We start from the raw sequence: 13111 nt of genomic DNA, 5'->3' as shown, positions 1-13111 counted from the left end.
GTAGAAAATATTATATTTAACTATCAAAGAGCAATATATATACATTTTTTATTTTATGTAATGATATGAGAAAACAATAGGATATTAAGCTTCCAAAAAGTTGTGAAAATTACACAAAAGAAAATAAATCTGTTCAAGCATGCCTAGCACCCCAGAGGATACCTCAGCATGCTGACTGCTAGAACTCACTGATTTTTCTTTTGTCTTACAGAAAGAATGTGCTAATTTCATCAAGGTGCTTAAAGCTTATAATCAGACCCACTTGTATGCCTGTGGAACAGGGGCTTTTCATCCAATTTGCACCTACATTGAAATTGGACATCATCCTGAGGTAAAACTGTCTTTTAAAATATAATTTGTGTCCCTGACCCCTTCCTATTCAAATGCTTTATTACTAATTTCTTCAGCTAATTTAGCCTTTGGTTTGCTATTCAGTGGGACCTACCACAAATTCAGGTGTTATTATTAATTTTAATCTGTGAATGGAAAAAGAATGAGACAATTACTCAAGAGCAATGGAGCAGGAGGAAGGGAGGAAGAAAGCATTTGCTTTTGCCCTGGATTGCTAAAGCCCATCTATTGCGCATGTGCAGTAGATGTCAGCAGGCCAAATGTGTACTGTGTTCTTCATTTGTGTACTGCCAGCTTCCCCCTCCCTTCCATCCTCAGCCAGAAGTGTCTGCCACCCCAGTTGTTTTCTTCTGCCCGCAGATTAAGAAAGGACGTCATACATGCACACTCCTGTGGCCTAAATTATTTGTGTTTGTGTTCTTGCTCAACTAAATGTTGATCTTATAGATGTTTTGTTCTTATTCTGATAGATTAGAAAAAGAGCAAAAATTCATTAATCTAATGTTCCTAGAAGTTGGTTTATGCCTAAAATATACTAAGGAAATTTACAGTTGGTAAATTTAAATAAAAAACTGAAATAAAAATATTTAAAGAGAAAACTTCTAAGTTGAAAGTTATTCTGTGGATTTGACTTAACAATAGCCTTCAGTTAAATGCCTTTTTTTTCTTTTTATACTTTGGCTCAAAATCCTAAGAACAAAAGTGTTCATGTGGTGAGAAAATCACTTGACAGTTTTTTATTTTTTTTCCAAATTGGAATTCAAAAATACTAGGCAACAGCAACAAAGAGATTTGTTTCAGGAATATTTCTGGTTTCCTAAAGATAATATAATTTGCATGTTAGCCACTCTTTTGTAATTTAAGCTCTAAACTCTTTTAAAAAACAAATTTAAGGTATTTTAAAATGTCAAAAGTGTGTTTTTTCAACACCAAAACTTAGAAATCAGAAGTTTGTTTTGCATCTTTTTTATACTCACAAACATCTTAGATAATGTAGTCATAATTTATCTTGTAGCACTGTAGCACTGTCCTCCCATTGTTCGTTGATTGCTCAAGCGGGCACCAGTAACATCTCACAACAAATTGTGAAACTTGTTGTCACTGTTTTTGGCATATCAAATATGTCACGGAGCTTGCCGAGATACTCTCCATAGCTTGCTGTGTCCTCTGAGAGGAGCAGAGGAATTGAACCTGGGTTGGCCATCTCGGCTGTGTGCAAGGCAAACTCCTTACCCACTGTGCTGTCGCTCCAGCCCTGAGTAACACTGGGCATAATCGAAAATCCAAACTTATCTTATTCTGTTATTATTTTTATTGTGGGGGTGAAGCTTTCAAGTGGTGTTCAAAGGACCTGCTAAGTCACTTCTGGTGAATCTGGCCAAGGAGGCCAACTCTTGAGTATGTGGATGCAGAGTTGCTTGATTGGATCCAGGCCACTATGATGGAGATTCTTGGGTTCCTCCAGGACCACTCAAGTAGAGCACAGGGACCTGTCTGCGTATCAACACTAGGATTGTGTGACATAGGGTAAACCTAACCAGGGTAAAGCTCATGTATGTACATTAACCCTTATACTCTCTCTCTCATGACCCAAGAATACAATTTTTAAGTAAACACACCTATTATCACTTTTCTGATGAATCTGAAAGGATTAAACCATTTCCCAGGTCTCACAGGTAAGGGAAACGCTAACAAAGCAACCTCATTAGTCCATTGCCCACTGAATCTTCTCTCTCTCTCTCTCTCCTCTTTCTCTCTCTCTGTCTCTCTCCCTCCCTTTCTCCCTTTCTGTCTCTAATATGCACGCACACACATACTCTCTCTCTTTCTCTCTCACTCTCACTCTCTCTCTGTTTGTCTGTCTGTCTGTCTGTCTTTTGGGCCACATACAGCAATCTCAGGTTGCTCCTGCCTCTGCACTCAGGAATTATTCCATACCATATTTAGGGGACCATATGGGACACTGGGCATCAAACCCAGGTCTGCTATGTGCAAGGCAAGAGCCCTACTTTCTATATTATGCTTTGGGTTCTCTTTTTTAAATCCCAAAAGTTGGGGTTAGAGCAATAGTACAGTGGCTAGGGCATTTGTTTTGCATGTGGCTAACCCGGGTTCAATTCCCAGCATCCCATATGGTCTCCTGAGCACTGCCAGTGGTAATTCCTTAGTGCAGAGCCAGGATAACCCCTGTACATTGCCGAGTTTGATCCAAAAAGCTAAATAAATAAACAAATAAATAAATCCCAAGAGTTGTTTGTGTTGAAAAATTTAGGTAATTTTGTACTTAGAGTATGCAATTTCCTACACATAACTTTTTATACTCTTCCTATTTGTCGATAGCCAAATACTCTGAAATGTGGGCACAGAGTGATTGCTCCACTGCTCTGTTAACAGGAAAGTTTAGACAAGTCCTTTTACCTAGGAATATACATTTATTTATTTATTTTTTGCTTTTTGGGTCACACTCGGCAATGCACAGGGGTTACTCCTGGCTCTGCATTCAGGAATTACTCCTGGCGGTGCTCAGGGGACTATATGGGATGCTGGGAATCGAACCCTGGTTGGCTGTGTGTGAGGCAAGCACCCTCCCTGCTGTGCTATCATTCCAGCCCCGGGAATGTACTTTTTAAAATAAATTTTATTTTCATAAAGTTGTTCACTATAATTGATTACATTCAACATTTCAACACCAATCCCACCACCATTACACCTTCCTACCACCTTTATTTCAAATTTCCCACTACCATTCAAGCCTACCCCACAGGCAGATGCTAGATAATTTATTTTGTATTGCTTGTTATGATTAGCATAGATGTCCTGCAATTTCAAAATGCACTCCTGGAATTCTAAAATTTTAAATAATTAGGGTCCGGAGAAACCTCTGCAGTGAGCTGCTCGGTTCCGAGATTCATTTGTGAGTTCAAATATACTTTTCTTAAATGGGTGTACGGAATCATGCTGTACCAGACAACATAGTCAGAACTAAGCTGACACAGACTGGTGTAAAAAAATGTAGACCTTGGTGTCACATCTGTCTACTTTTCTTACTCTAAAATTCCCTAGTTGTGCAGCACTGAGAAATAATTTAACCTCATTGAGACTATCTTATAACATGTAAAATAAAAGTAAACAAAATCAGGACTTGAAAGATAACTCAATAAGTTGAAATGCATGTTTTACAAGCAGTATGCCAGGGTTTGATCCCTGGCACTGCATGGTCTCCTGAGCACTGCTAGGTGTGCTCTGGGGCATCCCAATACAACCAAAAAACTAAACTAAACTTCATTTTTCCTTAGTGACCATATTTTTAGTGAGAGATTGATTTATTACATCCAATTGCCTTCCAACTCTTCAAGGAGGGAAGAATCCATTGACTTTGGTTAGTGGGGTGGTGGTGAGGCTTTAGAAGCTGATACTATGATTATTGAAATAATTTCCTCTCATCTCAGATTTCAGGGCTTTTGTTTGACTTCAGTTTGGTACGTTAGATTCTTAATCTGGTAAGCTGGCATTTGGTTGTTGCTAAGCCGGGTGGTATTGAGGGTTGCCAGGGCCACCCTGACGGTGTGTGGAACCTCCAAGACTATGCTTGCAGTGTGTTGCTCAGGATCTAAGGGCACAGGCATGCGACCTGGACCACTGGTTATTTTCCTGTTTTCTACCTTAGCTTCTTAAAAGTCACTTCCTATTGACAGAGACTGAATTACTTCACTGGTCTCTTATTGTCAGATGATTCTGATTTACCATATTTCCTTTGCTTTTATTTTATTTATTTTGTTTGTTTGCTGTTTAGTTTAGGGGTCACTCCTCTTGAGGCTTAGGGTTTCCTTCTGGCCCTGTCCTCAGGGATCACTCCTTGTGATGCCAGGGACCAAATTAGGGTTAAATGTATACAAGGCAAGTACGTTAACCCCTGTACTATTTCTCTAGCCTTTCGTCTGCTTTTAAATTTGATGATTAAGCAATCTTGATTGTAATTTAAATTAAAATACCATGCATTAGACTGTATCAGTATATCACCCCCCCCCCCCAGTGTTTTGATTTTCCTCTTGGAAGTTTCTCTTTATCAAAACACATCTTATTTCTTTTACTCTTTCATGCCTTCTGGTTTCCAAAGTCAGGCCAATAACTAGGAAAATAGACAAGACCATTTTCTTCACTGGTATCAATAAATAAAGCTTCTTTTCTGCCATCTTCTAAGGTAAAATGTTGAGGTGCACATGAGGCTCTGAAACTCAGTCTTTGAGTTAAAGACTGAGAAAGTTTTTCCATCAGAAGCTCAGTTATCTTGATTTTCATGACGGCTGCCTGTTGAGAAATACTGTTTCAAACTGTTTAGGAGATCAGAGAAAAGATGATTATGCAATTACTTGGGGAATTTGGAACAGTCTAGACAGTCAACCTAGGAAATTCTGGGAAAGATATTATCAAGAAAGCTTCTGTCTTTGACATAAAATTTGATTTTCAAAACTTAAGTCGTCTATACAGAGAAAAAAAAAGTTTTATGTTGATCTACTGGTACTAAAAATGCTACTCTTAGATTTCCACAGCCATAAATGCTTGTGAAGTTCGTTAAGTGACAATACGTTCTTTATGCTCTTAATAAAAGAATGGCAGTACTGAAAAAAATGGAAGAATAAGAAATAAAACCACAATAAAGACGGTGGCTAGAATTGTTGGTTAAAGTTCATAAATTCTCATGTATTTAAATATAGTAACTTTCATTCACAAACATGGCTTTTCATATTGAACTAGATATATATTTCTGGATTTTAGTTTAGAAGAAGCATATATAATTTCTGCTAATTGTCCCACATTTCAGAAAATTATGTGATCATTTTATTTTTAAACTTCAATTTAGCTATACATGTTAGAAATAAAGTGTTGTGCCAAAATATGTTTTGCTTTTAGCGCACCTTTTGTGGACAATTTGACATTCAGTCTTATATAATAAATTTATTTTTTATTCACTGTGATTTACATTGCTGTTAATAAAAGAGTTGTGTGCATACAATGTTCCATTACAACACGCTCTACCAGAATGTCTTCTAGTGGTTGTCTGAAGTTTTCTCCCTGCCAAATCCCATACCCCCTACTCTGTCTCCTTTCCATGGTAAGCTTAATCCTGCAGACAGTTCTTGTTCTGTTGCCTTTTCTTTATATCCCACATATGAGAGATAATTCTGTAGCTGTACTTCTTCTGGCTAAATTCACCAAGCATGATTCTCTCTAGTTCCATCCACATAGTGATAAATTGCACAATTTCATCTTTTCTTATAGCCAACTGGTATTCTATAGTATTTATATAACAGTTTCTTTATCCAGTCAGAGACACTAGGGTTGTTTTCAGATTTTGGCAATTGTGAATAGTACTGCAGTGAGCATAGGAGTACAAATGTCTTTTCTGAATAGAGGGTTTTATTGGTACTTGGAGTAGAGGCTAAGAATTGGACTTGATGAGTCATATGGGAGCTCAATTTTCAGTCTTTTGAGAAATGTCCATATTTTTTCCAAAATGAGTTGAACCCCACTCAATATTCCCATCAACAGTAGGTGAGGGTCTCTTATTTCCCACATCCATGCTATGTGACTATTTTTATTCTTTTTGATGTGTGATAGTCTCTATCATAAGATGTTATCCCATTGTTTGACTTATATTTCTTTTTTCCTTTAAACAAATTTTTAATCACTGTGAGATAAACAGTTACAAAGTTGTCCATGAATTGGCTTCAGTCATATAATGTTCCAATGCCCTTCCCTTCACAGTGTACATTTCCCACCACTAATATTCCCAATTCCCTCCTTCCACCCCACCCATCAGTCGGCCTCTGTGGCAGACACTTTCTTCTCTCATTCTTTCTCCCTCTCCCTCTTTCTTTCTCCTCTCTCTTTCTCTCTTTCTCCTCTTTCTTTCTCCTCTGTCTCTGTCTCTCTCTCTCACTTTCTCTCTCTCTTTCTCTCTCTCATTCTCTCCCCTCCCTTTCTTATCGCCTTTCTTCTTTTTGCCATTATGGTTTATGGTACAGGTACTGTAAGTTTATCATTTTTTGATAAGTGATGAAGAATATTTTTTACTTTTTCTAATTGCAATTTTCTTCTCTAAAAATAATTCATTGTCTTATATCGAATTGCCAAGATTGTTCAAAGCAAATTAAGCAGTCTTTATTATCTATAGCTTTAACTCTAATAGAAAGAAATTACTAATTGCTAATTTAAAATAATTATAGTTTTCAAATAACCCCATCATTTTTGCATCCCAGTTAGGAAAATAGAGCTTGTTTTATTCTCCTAGCATTTTAATAGCAATGTTTACATTTCTAAATATTGTGTTTCAAAGTCTTCCCTTGCTGTGTAGGGGAAGCATTCTGACCACACACAGTATGCCATCAATTACTGTATTAAACAGATTTTCTCTTTCCTGTTGTACATTTGGGAGTTGGTAGACATATTAATTAACTCCAGTTCTGTAAGATGTATGTCAATCAATTTTTGGGAATCTGCCAGTAGTACTTGACACTGTAGATAACTACCAATAAGGTCACATACTTCATACACATGTGTATGTTTATTATAAAAAATGCACGGAGTTCACAGAAGGAATGATTCAGAACAAGAGTACAGATGAATTTTGAATTTAAACTCTCTGCATCCATGCCATTCAAATGAAAAGTGTAAGTCATCCTTAAGAGACAGAATACTCCCCAAAGGCTTTTGGTATATGGTATTTCTCCTTCAAATTTACATCTGTTAGTTAAAAAAAATGTATGGATTTTGGAGGAGTATAACTTTTCTAAGTATCTGGATGTTTTCTCATATTCCAAATGGGTCTTTCCATGTAATGGGCAGGAAATAGAGAGAAAGATGGACGATATGAGAGCTGGAAAATATTAACTCTATAAATACTCTCATAATGTCATCATCTCAATTTATGATAGAACTAAAGGAACATTAAGAAAATGCAATGAAGCTTAATGACTATCTCTAAGGCCATTTTTACAATGACAAGCATTATATCTAGATAGGAAATAAAATGTTTGGTGCTTCTCTTTCAAGAATGAGTTTGTTTTAATATAAAAATTTAAATCAAATCTCTTAGTAACAGTCCCTGAGGACAAAATTCTATTAAAGTGGTAGCTAGTACTTTGTTGACTAATTTATACATCTAATATAACCTCTTTTAATTAAGTTATCTCTCTCAAAGAATTATGTTGTTAAGTCAACAGGGCACACATTTATTACTAAGAGAAGATAATAAAGCATAGAGATTTGGATATTTTGGTTAAAATAAAAGGCAATGAGAAATTGCGTTGGTACAGCTGACAATCTTTTTCAGCTCACACATTAAGAATGCATTTATTTTGTACTAGGCTGAGCTAGGTTGGAAATGTCAGGAAAACATGGTCAATTCATTATTTCCAGCAGAAGCAGTGTGTTTACATTTGTACTCTGACCTGACACAATGTGGTTAGAACAAGGTCATCAAGTTCCCTATGCTTTCCTTTTCTAATCTTTTAAAACTTCATTTATGTTAGAAGCCAGGCCTGTATAAATTGCCAAGATTTATAAACAATACTATCGATTATATTCCAAATTCATACTTTTTAATATCCTACTTTGGTACTGGAGGGAAAGCACAGCTCATAAACTGTCAGGAGCTTTGCTCACAAATATGTATCCATGGATCTTATGATCAGAAAGAGTTTATCAAAATTAATAATAGGTAAGTTAGTAGTAGGATGACTTATTATGTTTAGAAATAAGACTGGATTTAAAAGAAGTTTCACAAATACTTTCGTAAAATTTTAAAATATAACCAAGGGCATGAGAGATAGTACAGGGCATTGTACGTGTAGCCAACACCAATTCAATTCACCACATGGTCTTCGTGACCAGCGCTGCCTTCTCAGATCCTCAAATCAAATCTCTGACTTGCTTGGCCAAGATTCACCAGAAGGGGACTCAAAGCATCCTGAACACTGCCTGGGAGACCCTACCCCAAACCCATCATTTCAATACACTTATTACAATGATTTCTTTTTTCTCCTCCCATCTCCTTTATTTACATTGTTTTATATTGCAACTTCATTTTTTCACTCACTCAGTTGTCCTTTATGTTTGTTATATAAGTCCTGTGTGTATCCTATGAGCATCCTTTGGCTCCTAACACATACTTGGTTCAATTGTAGAAAGTAATTTTTCTCACAATATCTTACTATTTTTATTCTAAGGACAAAGACAGATAAAAGTAGAAATGTTGTCACTCAGTGCTTAATTTATGCAGTATTTGGCTATATATTTTAGTTTTATGGTTCACACACACACACACACACACACACACACACACACACACACACAAAACTCTGTATAAGGAGCTGGAGCAATAGCACAGCAGGTAGGACATTTGCCTTACATGCGGCCAATTCAGGTTCAATTCCCAGCATCCCATATGGTCCCCTGAGCACTGCCAGAAGTAATTCCTGAGTGCAGAGCAAGGAATAACCCCTGTGCATTGCTGGGTGTGACCTAAAAAAGCAAAAAAAAAAACTGTATAAAAGTTGGTTTCTTAGTAGAGGTTCCTCATGAACTACTTAAATCTTCATTACTTGATCACTTGATATCTCATTACTCATCAATTTGCTAGAGTGGTCACCAGTAATGTCTACATTCGTCCCTGTTGCATGCTAGTTTAGCCCAATGGCATCTGCTCACTCCAGGAACACGAAGAGTCTCAAACCAATCATTCAGGGCCTTGACTAAGAAGTCTGACCATCTCGTAGGAGGGCAGCCCTGGGATCTTTTGACGTCCCGTGGAATCCAGGCGGTAACAGTTCTAGTCCAACGGTTGTCTCCAAATTGCATTATGTGTCCAGCCCATCAGATTTTCAACATCCTTGGCAAGTGAGACAGCATCCCTGATTCTGTCGATCATCGATGGAGGTCAGAACTCTGGATTCTTTCTGTCACTTGAGTGAAGTGTGATACTCCAAGCATAACTCTTTTGATTCCTATTTGAGAGACCCAAATAGCCTTCTTATCCTGTTTTCGTAGGGCTCAGGTTTCTAAGGCATATGTTAATGCAGGAAGGACAGTGGAATAGAAGTGATGTGCCCAGAGCCGGAGATTCATCATCCTCTTAGCTATTTGTTCGATGCTCTTGAAGGCATTCCAAGTCGCTCTCTTCCTTCTGCACAACTCAAGTGCCAGGCCATTCGTCATATTGACTTCTCTACCTCGGTACACATAACTGTTGCATTCAGAGATGTTCTTCCATTGAGAGCAAATGGAATGTCAGGAACAAGTCTGTTTCTCATAAACATTGTCTTCATGAGATTCAGCTGTAGTATGACCTTTCTACAAGACTACAAGACCAAAATGACTGCCCTCCAATATCCTGATGCATCTATCACATCTGCGAGAAGATTATCCATGACTTCTACTCGGATCTCTTCAATAGCCACGTCTACCTGCCCACATACCAAATTCCTCAGGATGAAAATGTTGTTCCCAAATTCTCCCTTCCAAAATCCAACACCCAATTTCATCAGTAAAGAAGGGAACAACACCTGGCCCAGGCAAGGTCAGACCCAAGCACCTGAAGAACCTGCCATTAGTACTCATCAATACACTGGTTCAGCTCTTCACACGCTACCTGTCTGAATGCAAATTTCTGCCCCAATGGAAAACCAGTAGGACTGTTCTACTGTACAAGAAGGGAGACATCCACGACGTTGGCAACTATCGCCCAATCTGCCTGTTGTCTGTCATCTACAAGCTGTTCCCTCGAGTGTTCATGAAAAGGATTGGTAGAACATGAGATGACGGACAACCATGCGAGCAAGCTGGGTTCTGAAAAGGATTCAGCGCGATTGACCATATCCATATGGTAACAAGCTCTTTGAGGTTTCTCGGGAGTACAAGATGCCACTCTGTCTAATGTTCATTGATTTAAAAAAGGCCTTTGATTCTGTTGAGACTGAAGCAGTCCTCGAAAACCTAGCCAAACAGGGCATTCAAACTCAGTACATCAGGATCCTCCGTGAGCTGTATTATGGATTCACTACCAGGATCTGACCATTCTACAAGGAAATGATCATCCATGTCAACAGAGGGATTCGGCAGGGTGATATCATTTCATCAAAACTCTTCAGTGCCATCCTTGAGAATGTCATGCGATGACTGGAATGGGAAGGAATGGGAGTGAAGATAGACGGTTGGCAACTATAACACCTCCGCTTCACTGATGACATCTTTCTAATAACACCGAACGTTAGCCAAATGGCACAAATGCTGGCCGACTTCAACCATGAGTGTGGAAAAGTTCTTCCACTGAGAGCAAATGGAATGTCAGGAACATTCTGGACTACTTAAATATAGTCTGGACAAAAGACATTGTTTCTGAAGTGAGCCTGACTCAAAGGTGTATATTTTTAAAATGTCATTTTCTTACAGTAGGTTAGAGCCATAGCACAGCGGGTAGGGCGTTTGCCTTGCACACAGGCCACCTGGCTGACCCAGGTTAGATTCCTCCACCCATCTCAAAGATCCTGGCAAGCTACCCAGAATATTTCACCTACACGGCAAAGCCTGGCAAGCTATCTGTGACGTATTCGATATGCCAAACACAGTAATAAGTGTCACAATGGAGACATTACTGGGCCTGCTCAAATTGATGAACAACAGGAGGACAGTGACAGTGACAGTGACAGTGTGCCTGCTATAGTGTGCCTATTCACATTTACCATATAATCTATTTTATAGATATTCCTATCCATAAAATATTTCATTTTTTTGGTATCAGGTTTACATTTCAAAGAAAAGCACATGGAATGTACTGTACTTTATTGCTCAGTATTTGTTCCGTTTCTGTTGCTCCTCTTTTCTTTATGATCCCTTTATTATATCCTCATATTTATCCTTGAACTATGATCCATTGTTTCTGTTTTTTTTTCTATTATTTTCCTTGCCCTTTTTACTCTCTGAAGATGATAGAAATACAGCTAAGGTATATAGGTTATCGAGAACCTGTTGGCTTCACTAAATTGATACCAGGAAGATAATAGAAAAAAACTTAGAACAAGTTTACACACATCAGAATACATTTGCCTCAATCTTATAATTTTTCAAGTGGCTATCAGTTTGTTAGCTTTCAGATTTGTTGTTAACCCTTATGGTATACTTCATGATAACCTAAAAAAGTTACACTAGTACTTTCTAAATTATTTGGATCACTACCTCATAACCATGTAATACCTTAAAACTCCATGCCCTTCTTTGCTTGAGACTTCTGATCACGTTAGTGCCAAAAAGAATACTTTAAATTTCTTGGACTAATGAGGAAAAGGAAAAGGTTCACTTAATATGTAAATGTCATCTTCCTGCCAAGTAAAATCCAAAGGAAGGTTATAGAAGGTTATAAAGAAATATTTCACTATTTCAAATAGAGTAAGGCGTTTAGAGAAAGAATTCATCCAAGAGCACAAAGGACAGTGCAAATCCGAACCTCAAGAAAGAAGCTTTTGGTCACTAGAACCATATACATTTTTAAAAGAAAATAATCCACTTTTCATAATATACAACAATATCAGAATCACATTGCATTGCTACTGCTAATTTGAATAGCTTTTCAGTTTTGTCAGTATTTAATTTGAACCAAGAAAAAGTTTAAGTTTACTTTTTAATTCTTTAAATTCAGGTAATTCTGGAAAATAAGTGATGCAATATAACTCTGATGGCATAAAAAAGGAGGACATGTATTTCCTGTGTTCATATTTGTGAGTGCTTCTCATGTCCTAATACAATGATCTCTGGGTCTTAAACTCTTGTAATTCAGCATTTCCAGGCTAGCCCATGTGCTCTGTATGGTTTTAATACTGCTCAGTCACTACCTGATAATGATTCTTCAATTAGAACATATCAATCATTTTCTTCCACAGCGAGAATCAAATAGTTCAGAGTTTCAGAAAAAAATGAATAGAATACAAATTTCATAGTAGAAAATTATATGACTGTATGATTCAAGAGACTTTCTTAGGTAAGATAAAATATCCTGCCTTAGTAGTCACATGTAGGCGTCTTACCCTATATTACAGTGGTGTCTTAATTAGTTACTCTTAATTACTTTTTTTTTGAAAATTAGAGAGTAAGCTTTATTTTTACTTTTATTTTTTTATTAGTGAAACACCATGAGGTACAGTTATAGACTTACAAATTTTTGTGCTTGGGTTTCAGTTGTACAGTAATCAAGTACCCATCCCTCCACCAGCGCCCATCCTCCACCACCACGAATCCCAGCATCCCTCTCACCCCCCATCCTTCCCATCCCACCCTGCCTCTGTGGCAGGGCATTCCCCCTTGTTCTTTCTCTCTTCTTTTGGGTTCTGTGTTTTTCAAGAGAGGCATTGAGTGGCAATCATGGTTGGTCTATAGTCTACTTTCAGCATGCTTCTCCCACCCTGGGAGGATCCTCACAACATCCTTTATTTGGTACTCTCTTCTCTATCTGAGCTTCCTTTTCCCCTAGCATGTGTGGCCAGCCTCCAAGTCATGGAGCAAAATTCCTTGTACTAATCTCAGCCACTCCTGAGTGTTAGTCTCCCATTTTGTTGCTTTATGTTCCCCAGATGAATGCAATATTTCTGTGTCTATCCCGCTCTTTCTGACTCATTTCGCTTAACATGATACTTTCCATGTAGTATCACTTGTATGTAAATTTCATGACTTCATCTTTTCTAACAGCTACATAGTACTCCATTGTGTAAAT

General features: G+C 37.7%; 1 protein-coding gene across 1 annotated transcript in view; it reads left to right on the top strand.

Moving 5' to 3' along the window:
* SEMA3A (semaphorin 3A) overlaps positions 1-13111 on the top strand; it is a 232359-nt gene that overhangs the window by 85040 nt on the left and 134208 nt on the right. Inside the window, exon 4 of the mRNA XM_056118541.1 lies at positions 212-331. Coding sequence (XP_055974516.1) covers positions 212-331 — 120 coding nt within the window. The remainder of the gene's footprint in view (positions 1-211; positions 332-13111) is intronic.

Source organism: Sorex fumeus, unplaced genomic scaffold (genome assembly GCF_029834395.1).
Source record: "Sorex fumeus unplaced genomic scaffold, SorFum_2.1 ptg000037l, whole genome shotgun sequence".
Lineage (NCBI taxonomy): Eukaryota > Metazoa > Chordata > Mammalia > Eulipotyphla > Soricidae > Sorex > Sorex fumeus.
The sequence above is the reverse complement of the archived record's forward strand: the minus strand, read 5'-3'. Positions and strand labels throughout refer to the sequence as shown.